The sequence below is a fragment of the Telopea speciosissima genome, chromosome 5 (genome assembly GCF_018873765.1).
Source record: "Telopea speciosissima isolate NSW1024214 ecotype Mountain lineage chromosome 5, Tspe_v1, whole genome shotgun sequence".
Taxonomy (NCBI): Eukaryota; Viridiplantae; Streptophyta; class Magnoliopsida; order Proteales; family Proteaceae; genus Telopea; species Telopea speciosissima.
Genome location: NC_057920.1, coordinates 68460674 through 68474752, shown reverse-complemented (window position 1 = coordinate 68474752; position 14079 = coordinate 68460674). Strand labels below are relative to the sequence as shown.

Here is a 14079-nt window from a genome sequence, read left to right as displayed (position 1 = left end):
GGTCCCTGCGGGGGCAGGCGGTCATTTCGCCCCCCATGTGTGTCTGCGTAGGGGAACACAACCGGGCAGCATTCTTTTTCCCTTTTCCTATTTTCCTCATACAGTTCTTAATTTTTATATTTTTGTAATTAAAGGTTTTTTAATATCAATCCGTGGGGGCAGATCACTGGTTCACTCGGATTGGCTAGTGAGCAAGTGAATCAATTTTCCCAGTTTTAAAGCTATGGTTGAAGCTGTTTTTTATGTGAATTCTATTTTAATTATCCAAAAATTTTATCTTTCCTTTTACTTTTGTGATACTTTTAACTGGTTGTACCTTTTCTCAATGTTAACTTATGTATATTTTGTTGTTCCTAGACTTCCAGATTGTTGGTTTATGCTTACCTCATCATAGTAGTTGCCCCATCTCCATTGCCATTTTCTTTTTTCATTACCAATTTCATTTTTTAATAGATTATGCTGCAGTAATTTTCTTGAAGAGAAAATGTTGCAAATCAATGAAATTTTCATAAATAGATCTTAAAAAGTCAATGGTTAACCTTTCAGGCATGCTTTCCCTGCATGCATATGCTGATTATTCAAATATCAGGTGTATTTCATTTCGGGTTATTCACTGAAATTGCTTGATCTACCTTTCTTCTCTATCGCATTATAATTAGTTCAATAGATCTTTGGCATATCTACTCAAGTGTTTGCTTTGAATACTCTTTTCCGTTAAAGTGCATCTAATAAACTGTTTTATGGTGACATTTTTTTAAAGAACAGATCTCTTGTTGAGCAATTGGCCAAAGTGAATGCCATCCACTTGAGCAGTGATGAAAAGCTGGCTTTCTGGATCAACTTATATAATGCACTGATTATGCATGTATGGCTTTTGATTTAGTTCTTATTGCATGTGTAGCTTGTGATCGGTTTTACAGCATAAGCTCATTTAAATGTGGAGTCTCAGTTGAGAAAAGATGGAAAGAAACTTTGAGAGAACTATGATTAGCTCTATTCCTTCTTATATGCAATATCTGGTTTCTGACAGGCTTATTTGGCATATGGAGTCCCTAGAAGTGACTTGAAGCTGTTCTCTTTGATGCAAAAGGTGTGGCTTGTAACATACTGACCTCTTTATTTTATTTTTTTTGGATGAATGAAAAATATATTAACGAAGCGCAGTGAATCTTTCCCCCTCCTCAAAAAAAATAAAAATAAAATGAAAGGGTTAAGGACATGGAAGAATACACAAAGAAAGCTCCAATACAAAACAACGGACTAACCTGCAGTATAATCCAGCTGAAGGGAGACCACCCAAAGAGGAACAAAGGACATAATCAAACCCAAACAACCAATCACCTGTATATAAAGTTGACCTTCTTCCCATTAGGATTATAGGGAGGAATGGGAGGAATCACCCAGCTCCCGTTTTGATTCTTTGAAAGGAAGGATTCTTTCGATCCAAAAAATGCACCATTATATCCAAAGACTCCCCTACCATTGACGTTAAAAGCACTATCATGCGCACTAGGTGGAGTGGTCACCATGTCCCCATTCAGATTATCAATTGCCACATACTCGAACTTAGAATGCAGGTGAGTTAACTTAGCTCGCAAAGGACTTCCAACACGGCCATCTCAGCATCCATCGATTTGACTTCCAAGACGATTTGAATATTACCGCCTCTCTCTCTCTAGAGGGTTCAGCGGAATACGGGGAGCAATCCCTCTCATTATTCTCTATCTCACCCTACTTAATGCTTTGGATGCTTGATGCTGTGGCAGAACATGAGTAAGGGGCTGCACTCAAGTAGGAGTCTCAATAGGTCCCAACTGTCTAACTTCCTCAAAAGACTCCAAAATAGTAAAGCTATTTGAAGTCAGCAACGTTTGACCTGCAGGAGCTTGCATGTCACCTGTTCTGGACCCATCACAAGGAAGGAAAGGCATCACTAGCATGTCAATCTCTTTATTTTTCCCTTTCTTTTTGGAATTTGGTATTTTCTGTGGAAAGGCATCACTAGGTGACATCTTTTATATATCAGCTTGTTACATAACTAATCTTTATCACTTAAGTAATTTGATGTCAGTTCTACAGCTATATTTTGATATCTAACATAGAAATTTTATTGCAAAGGAGAGAATAAAGTACAGGCATAGAGTACAAGTGTAGAGTGCAATAGCAGGCAGCCAGGGCCAGGAGCTCATAAAGAGCACTAATCAATGGATGGGGACCCAAGTACAATCAATATCTGTTAATCCGTTGGCTAGTTCATCATCTAAACAATTAGCAGAATGCACCCTCCAAGAGAATACAACTCCCATGGAAACACAAAGACCTAAGCTTTTTCTTATCCAAATTCCCCTTAATCCTTATTTTCTAATCCCCCTCACCCCCCCCCCCCCAAAAAAAAGGCCATCCTGTCACTTTCCAAGAGGGGGAAAACTATGATTCCGGTCTTTGTTATTTTCATTATCCTTCTCAACATCTGGAATCCTCTTCCTATCAGAACTTCTCTGGGTAATTATATTTTCCTACACCATTATATTGTTAAATTTTCCACAGCATATTGTAAAAGTAATCATCTTTCATATGATCACTTCTGTAGGCTTGTAATGTATATCTTACCATGGAGCAAATGGATCATTACCGTCTTGTAGGTATGACCTAACTTGTCTCAATAGAGGCAAAAGTTATAAATCACAATATATATATATATATATATGAATAAACCCATCAAAGTGTAACTACATTTCACATATTCTCCTCCCTTCTTTACTTGATGTACATATTCTACATGTAAATTCATGGTCTATAATTAAAACTTACTTTGATCTACAACCATAGGAGAAAAACATCTACACCAGTTTTGTTTTGCTACTTCTTAAGGCCTTTATTTCAAAAAAAGAAATAGGATCTTACTGTAAAGGAGCCGATCTTCCATATCCGTTCGTCTCCTCAGGTTTATATATATATCGACTCATGTTTTTCCTCTTACACCATTCAATGGGTAATAAATGTTTGCCATGATCTCTGACCAAATAAATGGGTACTCGGCCACTTTATTGTTTTCCTTGTGTAAAGAAAAATGTAGAGCTTCAGTTTGATGAAACATAATTCCTAAACAGATGTTTGGTTTCCTTTCAGGCAGCATACACTGTTGGGGGCCATTCTTTCAATGCTGCGGCTATTGAGTATGTAATTTTGAAGATGAAACCACCAGTCCATAGGCCTCAAACTGTATGAGCTTGCATACCATTAGTATTTTTCTTCTATGTTCTATGTAAGTTTTTGTTCTTTACCCATATACTATGATTAATGTCTCAAAAGCTGGTTATGCTTTTAGGCATTACTACTTGCTCTTCACAAGCTCAAGGTATCTGTAGAACAGCGGAAGTTCTCAATTGATACATTTGAACCATTTGTAGTATTTGCTTTGAGCTGTGGGATGTACTCATCTCCTGCGGTAATGGTTTCTACCTTTTTCAGCTTCATTTTGCTTTATTAAATAATGAATACCAGTGTTTGAATCAAATTTCGGTGCTGGCTTTGGAACTTTCTCAGTCAATAAGGATTTACTTAGGTTCTAATATTAGAGACTTGAATATATTGAGTCTGAGAAAAACAGTAATGGCCATGCAGGTAAAAATCTACAGTGCCAACAATGTGAGGGAAGAGCTTCAAGAAGCGCAGCGTGACTTCATTCGAGCTTCTGTTGGGGTGAGTGGCAAGGGGAGGCTCCTTGTGCCAAAAATGCTCCACTGCTTTGCCAGGGGTTTTGTTGATGATTCTAATTTAGCTGTGTGGATCTCTCGGTACCTTCCACCTCATCAGGCAGCCTTTGTTGAGCAGTGGATGTCTCAGAGGCGGCAGAGCTTCCTTGGCTCTCGTAACTGTGGCATCCTCCCCTTTGATTCCCGCTTCCGCTACCTCTTTCTGGCTGAGGAAATCTCGCCATGAATGCCATTCCTCAGGCCCCAAGTGTCCCAGAAATGTATTTATTTGTTCTGGACATGCTAACATGCAGTTCTGTTGATGCCCCATCTCTGCTCAGTCCCAAGATTCAGAGCATACCTTCTTCTCTGGCTGTTTGGGGTTACTTCTAATCTTCTTTCCAGCTGCGAGCTGGTCTCCTATTCTAAATGTGTGTCGTTGCTGGTGCTGGTTCGGTCTTCCACTTGATGACCTCAAACCTCAGCTGCACTCGGCCTACTGTCAATTTTGTTAATGGGTTGGTGGAGCTCGAATCAGGTATTGTCATAAAATAAGAAATAAATTGTCAGAAAACTTGTACGAAATGTTGAAAGTTTTGTAATCCGTTTTTTTATGGGAATGCTGTACAGATGGTTTATTTAATCTGTGTTTCTTATGGACCTCATGGTAAATTTCTCTTATAGAAAAGAAGGGATCTCCATTGCTTTTTACGCATTCTAAGTGCAATTGGTTATGGTTTCTGTTTGTCCATCGATGAGAAGCCATGACTGTGGGAAAGATTTCAACTGCTCGATTAGTGTATGAGAATCTTGTCAGGCCAAACTAGGAGCCCAATTTGGTACTGAGGCCACATTTGGTTTGGCAAGAATCATATTTCTGGCAATGGAACGGCACCGTCGGACAAAAAGGGTAATTCTCAGATTCTCACAATGATCCTTGAGGGTGATAAGTGAGGGAATCCAAGAATCTGTTCATTTTGTGGGATTCTTGGGGAGATGCGATAATCTGTCCTCATAATCACATCTTTTTTTGATCAAAGAAAGGTGGAGAAATACATCCACCAAGTGATTTATTTAAAGTATCTAATAAAGTTTTTTCCTGCAGCTTAAATTGGCAGGATTAACAAGAAAAAAAGGTGGTTCAATCCACCAAACCTTGGACAAACGAACCAAAGAAGCTCCCCTAGGCAGGATGTGAGCTTCACCGTTACTCGAACGGTGTACAAATCTAAAACTAACACTAGAAAAAACATTACACAACACCAAAATACCCTGAACTCAATCACATCTGGATACATGGTAATTCCACCGAAACTTGACCTAAGCCTATGCAAAGCATTCTTTTGTAAGTGTAATAATTTGGAGTATATTTTTGGGATGTAAATATTGAAGGCTGTGCCATTTTATTTTGGGGGAGGGGGGCTGAGGGTGGATCTTTTTAGTTTGCCTTTGTTCCCCTCTCATTTTTCCTCAAGGAATCAAACCCTAATTAGGAGAATATAATCCTTTAGGCAGCTAGCCTGTCCAGATAAAGCTTGAGTGGAACCCATGTAGAGGCCTCTGGTCGAAGTAGCTGTTGGATGGACATCCCCCCCCAAACAACATACTTAGCTTTGTGGGAATAGGACAGTGGGAAGTAGGTTGAAACTAAACCAAATAGATACAAAATTTGTGTGCCAAGAAGATTAATGTGAAGTGGTAGAAATTTGGGCTGTGAACATAATTTTATCTTGATGACCCATGGAGGAAATCTTTGTTCATCAGCTTCCATATGGCAGTCTAGTTGATGGTGGAATTTACAAGTCCATATCATTTTCTAATATCTAGGATATGCTTCATATGTTTCCCCCACCCTCCCCCTTTCTGTTGTAATAATGTTTTTTTATTTTTTAATGAGAAATTTACCTTTTTTTTTTTTATTGTGCATATCCATTATCCAAGGAAGCAATTGGCGTGGTTTTTGGAGGAAAATTATTCAGACATATATCTATTATGGGCCACACATGTATGTTCCCCCTGGTGCTTTTGGTGGTTCTTTCTATCTCCTCCATATTGTACGTCAACCTAATTTCTCTCCCTGTGATCGATCTCTCTCTTACTTTTATAAACCAAACAAACTATTTACATTACGAGCCTTCCAATCGATCTTGTCCATAGTTAGTGGAAGCTAGCAAGGGCTGTCTGCTGTGTCACGATCCTCCTCTTCATCCACAAAATGCAATACAATATATAAGCTAGGTTTAATTATAATATTAGAAAATCCAAAGCAACGATATATATATATATTAGAGGTTTAGGTGTACTAGTTAGCTATAGTCTAGCTGATCATACTGTAGCACAGAATGGAATCTTTTTTTGCTATATATAGATATATAGATATCTCCGTTAACACTACGTACTTGTCTTGATTAGGAATGAAGTAGCTAGCAGGGCTCATCAGAACGCAAACTAGGAATTCTATTATTGTAATTAATTATTATTTAAGATTTACCAAAAAAAAAAAAGAAATTTTAATTATTATTTAAGGGCATTCCTGTTTATTACAACTAACTTCAACCTCTAAAAAGTTGGAGATGAGATGGTCTAATTTGTTGACTGAAGGTCTCCTGCTGGGGTAGGGGTAGGGGTAGGGTGTGTGTGTTAACTAACGTGTCCAAGTAAGGATGATAACTATAGATATTATTGCTTGTAGTCATGATGATGATACACCCAACCCAAAATTTCTCTATATTAGATCGATGGATTAGAGAGATCAAATATTGTCGTACCTAATTAAGAAGAAAGACATTATAACATTTCACAACTAGTCATCAAATTAAGTAAGGGAGTGGGTAAGGTGTCTTTTCATAAAATTCTCAAACCACCCTAATTGTCGTCGATCGATCTGCCTTTATTCATTTTCAGGTAGGACTATTTAGCACCTAATTATTGATCTAGCTAGCAGTACGTAGTACTATTATTGATCTGCTAACACTAGCTTGCTATCTAGCTACATCTAATGCCAACTATATGCATGTCTACATCACCTAATTTAATTAGACACTCAATATATCACCAGAATCTGAAATGAAAAGCTCTATCGAAAGGGAAATCGATGAAGCTAATTAACAATATTACCAAAAAATAAAAAATAAAAAAATAATAAAAAAAATTATATATATATATATATATATATATATATATATAGCAAGTTGTATCCAGACACATGAGGTGGGTGAAATGACCATCCTGCCCTCCTAATGGGTAGCCCATGTGTCTGGGCGCAGCCTACGCTGCTGCACAGAGAACTTCCTCCCATATATATATGTGGGAGACTATTCTTTGTGCTACAGCGCAGGCTACGTCTAGGCACATGAGCCTGCCATTCAGGGGGGAGGGTGATCATTGCACCCATCCCATGAATCTGAGCGCAGCCTGCACTGCAGCATTGAGAACAACACCCCTATATATAGTGGTGGGGGTAGAGGAGGGAAGAGAGAAATGAAACAGATTTCAATCTTATCGAGTTCTCTTATATCTAACCACATGCATGGTTAAGGATAACCCTCTTTACCAAAAAAAAGAAAAAACAGGATAACCCTTTTTTAAGGGTTTTTATTATTATTATTTTGAGGTCTAACCCCTTTTTTAAGTTGAATTGAAATGGAGCAGTAGAGCACTAGGTCTGACGGTTGTCTGCAAGAATCCAAATACAGTACAAACGAGTTCGAGCTGATGATGAAATGGAATTTTTCTTATTAAATATCATCTCTCTCTTTCTCTCTCTCTCTCTCTCTCTCTCTCCAAAAGTTGTATAAATACGCGATCAACCTCCCCTCTTTCAAAATCCACAACACAACTCTTGTGTGTTTTGGAAATCTTCTCTCTCTCTCGCTCTCTCTCTCACACAGACACACACTTGGGCTGGGGACGAATTGTTAGTCGATCGTGAGTCTTGTGGTAATGTGTTTGAGCAGTGGAATGGGTGGAATGAGGTGCGAGCTCAAGGTAGAAGTGAAGAGAAAAGAGGTGGTAGCGGCGGTGTTGCCATTGCAGGAGCATTGGCTGCCCCTCTCAAACCTGGACTTGCTCCTTCCCGCTCTGGACGTTGGCGTTTTCTTCTGCTACAAAAAGCCACCGACGTCCATGACCATGCCCATGCCCATGCCCATGGCATGCACGATGATGATGATGACGACGAAAGCAGCTGGTAGTCATCATCATGAATTCGCTTCCATGGTCAACGTTCTCAAGAAATCACTTGCTCAAGCTCTCGTGCCCTACTACTTGTTTGCCGGGGAACTGGTTCCCAACTCTGCTGGTGAGCCGGAGCTGCTCTGCAACAACCGTGGAGTCGATTTCATCGAAGCTTATGCGGATGTGGATCTCTGCCACATCGACCTCCACAATCCAGATGCCACCGTGGAAGGGAAGTTGGTTCCCGATAAGCACTCCGGCGTCTTCTCTGTTCAGGTACTGAGATTAATAAAATTAAAATTATTCCAAGTCAGCTGAGTTATCCTCATCAACCCCACTTACTTGATGTCCACCTTCTTCCCAACTGGTAGACGGTTCCTTTCTCCCTCCCCCCCAAGATTAATGAAGAAGGGAGAAGTCAGTTGAACAACTTAATAATTAAAAGGCGAATGAACTCTTATTTAATGTCATTATTATCATATGGCTACGCTTGCTTGGTGAGGATGGAAGCGCACCACAGAGCTCAATGCACAGGCTCGGTGGTGAGAAGGATTTCCAGCTCGTTGGGGTGCTCATCTATCCGAAGATCCAGATCCTCTACTGTCAAGCTGCCCGGTAGGACCATGTTGTCCAGACACGGTACTGCACGCAATGACCACCTTACCCCCACTCAGGCAAGGCATTTGGGCAGGGGTAAGGCGGACATTGCACACAGTACTGGGCAACACGATCCTGCCGGGCAGCTTGGCAGTAGAGGATCCAAACATTCCGAACAACATCTTAGGCTATGTATCGAGCTCTGGGGTGCGCCAGACATCTTCCAACGCACCCTTGCAGCTCGATCCTGCCTGCTTCTTCTGCTACTTCAAAAATAAAATTTGACATTAATCTTCGTGTAATTTTGGTAATTTCCTCAATCCCCATATCCATACGTATATTTGTCTGTGGTGGGGACATGGAAAGATATTTTAGAAGGATATTTTTCGGATTGAGATCCTCTACTATCGAGCTGCCGGCAGGACCGTGCTGCCCAGACATGGTGAGGCGCGCAATGATAGCTTTACCCCCACTCAGGCAAGGCGCTTGGGCAGGGGTAAGGCGGTCATTGCACTCCTCGCTGTGTCTACGCAGCACGGTCCTGCCCGGCAGCTTGGCAGTAGAGGATCCAAATTGATATTTTCCGGTGTGTGGCTCAGGTCCCAAAGACCGTCATGTCATTGTCGGAGCACCTGTACGAGGACGGAGGACCTGGGCGGGACTGAATTTTTGGAGTGTTCTTTATTAATCATTGGGAGAAGGTTCTCCGAGCTAGCAACTTTTGTAAGAAAGTGCACCAATGAGGTGTGATAAAATGGTATCATACAAAGGAGGGTAACAAGGTCATTTTAAGCAAAGAGAGAGAGAGAGACACACACACACAGGTGCAGCTCACATACCTTGTACCACATGAAATTTTTTTCCTCTCAAGTTCGCTGCCTGATACGGTTGTCCAGTTCCTCTCATAGGGGGCGGAAATGATGACTTAACCTCACTCGGACAGTATGTTCGGGCAGGGGGTTAGCTCATCATTTTCATCCCCTATGAGAGAAACCGGACAACTATACCAGGCAGGAAACCTGAGAGGATAATGATCCATTCCACACCTCAGAGTACCTTTTCTATTATTATTTTATGGGAGAAGTTTCTTTGAGCTGCCAAGGAGGGGGGAAAATTATTTGCTCCATTTCCTACCCGGTCCAGTTCCCCAATTCCCTCTAATAGGGGGGACCCCACCTGGATAGTGTGTTCGGACAGGGGTAGGGTGGTCATTTCTACCCCCTCTTAGAGGGACTTGGGAAAATGGAGTGGACAGGAAATGGAACAAATAATGATTCAAGGAAGGGAGGTTACGTTGGCACACCTCTCTCTCTCTCTCTCTCTCTTTCTCTCTATCTCTTTCTCTCCACATAAAATGACCTTATTGCCCTTCTATATATGAAACTGTTCTATCATACCTCGTTGGTGATTGCTGTTTGCTCAGAAAACCCTCTCCTTATTTATCTTTTTTTATTATAAAAAATATATATATATATATAACTTTCCCATGCACACAACCGTTTGGATGAACTTATGAAAATAGTTAAAATATTTGCCAAATATGCTAGATTGGACAAAGCAATCAAAATTTATGTATATATGGGTAAACTCCAAGGTCCCCTCCCCACCATCTGCTTAAAAAAAAAAAAACAATTTTGGGTTCATCTGCTCAAATTTCAATCCATATAAAATTTGTCAAAGTCCCAAAAAAGAGCTTTGAACAATCAGCACCATGAGAATGTGCATGTGGTAACGGTTGGAGTAGACATATATTAAGGTGTTTGATTAATGAAGTTAATTAATTAGAGTCTAAAATTTTAATATGACTAATTCAGAACGCATACTTAATGTACTCTTAATCCAACAAATATTGTATAACCAAATCACTATATAGCTAGTGACTGTGACACAGTGAGGATGAGTGAGAATGAAAACGAGATGACGACGTTCCACGTGAAAAAACGAAGAAAGAAAGAAGTCACTTGCGTAGGATAGGATAGGATAGGATAGGACAGGGAGGAATTGAACAAAAATTAAGCAATTACGAATCAAATTACATCCGGCCCCTGTTTAATTAGTTAAGTGGATCATGAATTGATGAGTTTGGAAATACAGGCAACGGAGCTGAGATGCGGAGGGATAGTTGTTGGTTGCAAGTTCGACCACCGGATAGCAGATGCGTATTCAACCAACATGTTTTTGGTTGCATGGTCCGAAATTGCTCGACTCAAATCAACTTCTCTCATCCCATGTCTCCGCCGTTCACTTCTCAATCCAACACGTCCATTGCGCTATGACCCATCCATTGATGACATGTATGTTCCTCTATCCAAGTTGCCACCACCGCCACCTGCAGAAGATGTTGATGATGATGATGACCTTATGATCAGCCGCATCTATTATGTCACTGCCAAGGATATTGAATGGCTTCAGTCGCAGGCCAGCAGCTCACCTAATCATGATGATGAGTACTCATCAAATGGTGGCGGATACAAGCAGCAGCAGCAGCAGAGAAGAATAAGCAAGCTCGAGTCCTTTAGTGCATTGTTATGGCAAATCATAGCTAAAAGCGTTTGTGATGATGGAGGTAATAGTAATACTAATAATAAGAGATGTAAGATTGGCATCGTAGTTGATGGAAGAACGAGACTAGGCAGCAGCAGCACTACTAGTGAAGGAGATCCAATCATGGCAACCTATTTGGGAAATGTTCTTTCAATACCATTTGGAGAGGCCCGAGCCGAAGATCTTAAGAAAAGACCACTAAGTTGGGCAGCAAAAGCTGTACACCAACTTTTGGAGAAAGCAAATACAAAGGAACACTTCCTGGGATTGATCGATTGGGTGGAAGCACATCGACCGGAGCCAGCGTTGGCTAAGATATACTGCAGCAGCAGCAGCAAGCAGCAAAAATGATGATGATGATGATGATGATAATAATAATAATAATGATGGGCCGGCATTTGTGGTTTCATCGGGACAACGCTTCCCAGTGTCAAAGGTGGACTTCGGTTGGGGTAAACCTGTGTTTGGATCCTACCATTTTCCATGGGGAGGGAATACTGGTTACGTAATGCCCATGCCCACTCCCACTGGGAATGGAGACTGGGTGGTTTACATGCACCTCTTCAAAGCCCAGTTGGAGTTGTTAGAAGCAGATCAGCTGGCTTCTGCCATATTTAGGCCCTTCACCTACGATTATCTTCTTCTTTAATTAATTAACTAATACATATTTGGGGGATCGTTCTCCTCTCAAGTTCCCTGTCCGGTCAGGTGCGCAGGTTCCTCTCATAGCAGGGACGGAAATGACGACCTCACCCCCTGCCCAAACACACTGCCCGGGTGGAGTGAGGTCGCCATTTACACCCCTCCTATGAGAGGAACCTGCGCGCACACCTGACCCGGCAGGGAACCTGAGAGGAGAAAAATTCATATTTAGGTACATACGGTACGTGATAATATACTTATGTAATACTACTGTTTTTAAATAAATACTAGTATGTTTGCAAGATGGCATGACTTCTTCTTCATTAAAAAACACAAGGCAACCCGACCAACTTATTTTACTTTTCTTATTTTATATATATGTTGCCTTGCCTTGCATCAATGCTGACTTGTTATTAGAAATCTGAGGCATATTATACGTTTTTTCGCTTCCAAGATTGAAAATATTAAAAAGATTCCATTCCCCCTGCCAATACAATTTGAATGATTTACAAAAAATAAAATTAAAAAATTAAGGGCGCAAACACTTACTAATGAATACGTATGTACTGCTAAGGCAATATTAGAAAGCAAAAGAGAGGGATGAAATTTTGCTGCTACCCTGCTAGCAACCAAGGAAATAGAATCGATCTTAAAAGATATTTTAGAAAATACTAAAACCAATGAGAAAATGGTATTTTACAAAATACCAAAACCTAGAAGGTATTCATGAACCCAAAGGAGAAGTAACGTGAATTATTCCATTTCTTTGGTTACCAGCACATTCTTGTTACCACGAGTGTAGCAACAAAATTTTTTCCTACAGGGAGAGAACAGAATTGAACAAACAGGGAGGGGGAGCGGCATGCAATATTCTTAGGCATATATAACATCAAATTCATGTTTTCTACCCCCAAAAAAAAAAAAAAAAAAAAAACATCAAATTCATGTGGATATATGGATGCAATTCATTTCGATGAAGCATGTTTGTCCTACTAAATCGCTTCTGATAGCCATTCACTGATTGCCTAGCTACATAATTAATTAAGCCATATAAGCTAGTTACAATCCAGTCATGCATGTCTGCCTATAAAACTCAGATTCAAAACTTTCTCCTTGAATTAATGGGGCAAAATTGCTGGGAAAAATCTGAATCACAAATTGGACCAAGTACGTAGGTACAGAAGTTGGATGATGCACTCACTACTGCAGCCAATCAGCAAATAATAATAATAATAATGTATAAAGAGATTATATCAACTAGCTAGCTAGCTAGCTAGGCTTCTGATCGATCTAGCTGCGTGCAGGCAAAGCATATGAATTGAATCGGAGGAGGAGTGATCGAGTTTCCAAAGGTTAATTAATTAATTAGTCTCTCTATTTTCTAATAATGGAGTTGAGGATGACAAGCTGCATGGACCAGATGGATGTGCAGCCACCTGCTACAATCTAATAATCATAATCAGAGATGCATGCATGACTCGTACACACCTACCTGCCCCCCAATACGATGGATCGATCGATCGGATTAACTCCCCTTAATTTCTCGCTATGCTTCTCTAATCCTCCTGCCTCCTTAATTAATTAAAGCATACACTACAGCGCTTCCTCACAAGCAGATCTAACAACAAAATGCGAATATTGTTTATTTATGCACCGTAAAATACTAAGCTCTAAGAGGATGGGCATCTTTCTACCCAAAAATTAAAAAAAAGAAGAGGATGGACATCTATAGTAGCACTTGCCACTGAATTGAAAGCCCATCCATAGAAGGGAAGAACGTGTAAAGCATATTTTAGAGCATATCTTAGGCACTACTGGTTCTGATTATTGTATCTACGAAACCACCTCAGGATGCCTCCCTTACCATGGTTGGTCCATGCATGGTGAGAATCTCTGAGCTTAATGATAACATCCTCTCCTACTATCCCAAGATTCTATCAACCGTACCTTAATCGTTAAAAATCGCCATTAAGTGATGATGTGGCATGTACAAAATTTCTAAAACCCCAAAATACCCTTAATATTATTTTATTCTCTTTTTGCCCTCCCCTACTTTCCCTTTTGCATCGTCTTCAATATTATTCTATTCCCTTTTTGCCCTTCCCTACTGTCCCTTTGGCATCGTCTCTCCCATATCCTTTTCTTTCTCTGTGCTGCTGCTGCTGCTGCTTCTGCTTCTTCTTCTTCTTCTTCCTCTGCCAGCAACTCAATCGATCCTTATGCTGAAACTTTTGCCCTTCCCTACTTTCCCTTTTGCATCGTCTTCTCCCATTTCCTTTTCTTTCTCTGTGCTGCTGCTGCTGCTGCTGCTGCTTCTTCTTCTTCTTCTTCTTCTTCCTCCGCCAGCAACTCAATCGATCCTTATGCTGAAACTTGGGTTAAGGCATGTTCCGGCCAATTTCTCATCGACCTTGATCGTATTGGA

General features: G+C 40.4%; 2 protein-coding genes across 5 annotated transcripts in view; both read left to right on the top strand.

The window, feature by feature from the left end:
• Positions 1 to 4382, top strand: part of LOC122662199 — a 40766-nt gene extending 36384 nt beyond the window's left edge. For all 4 annotated transcript variants that reach the window (XM_043857777.1, XM_043857778.1, XM_043857779.1 and 1 more), the window contains 5 exons: positions 766 to 865; positions 1031 to 1090; positions 3130 to 3222; positions 3329 to 3448; positions 3625 to 4382. In XM_043857777.1, coding sequence (XP_043713712.1) covers positions 766 to 865; positions 1031 to 1090; positions 3130 to 3222; positions 3329 to 3448; positions 3625 to 3942 — 691 coding nt within the window. In that variant the 3' untranslated portion in view covers positions 3943 to 4382. The remainder of the gene's footprint in view (positions 1 to 765; positions 866 to 1030; positions 1091 to 3129; positions 3223 to 3328; positions 3449 to 3624) is intronic.
• Positions 4383 to 7637: 3255 nt separating this feature from the next.
• LOC122663365 (coniferyl alcohol acyltransferase-like) lies at positions 7638 to 11107 on the top strand. The gene is made up of 3 exons (XM_043859042.1): positions 7638 to 8147; positions 10563 to 10906; positions 10951 to 11107. Exons 1-3 carry the CDS (start codon positions 7638 to 7640, stop codon positions 10985 to 10987), a joined length of 891 nt encoding a protein of 296 aa, XP_043714977.1. The 3' UTR covers positions 10988 to 11107.
• The last annotated feature ends 2972 nt before the right edge of the window (positions 11108 to 14079 follow it).

What these genes read in the sequence shown, in the direction of transcription:
- LOC122663365 (XM_043859042.1), top strand. Translation starts at nt 7,638, where the DNA reads ATGTGTTTGAGCAGTGGAATGGGTGGAATGAGGTGCGAGCTCAAGGTA. An exon ending in CCGGCGTCTTCTCTGTTCAG is followed by an intron (nt 8,148 to 10,562) that starts GTACTGAGATTA and finishes TTGGAAATACAG; the next exon opens with GCAACGGAGCTGAGATGCGG. An exon ending in GCCAGCAGCTCACCTAATCA is followed by an intron (nt 10,907 to 10,950) that starts TGATGATGAGTA and finishes ACAAGCAGCAGC; the next exon opens with AGCAGCAGAGAAGAATAAGC.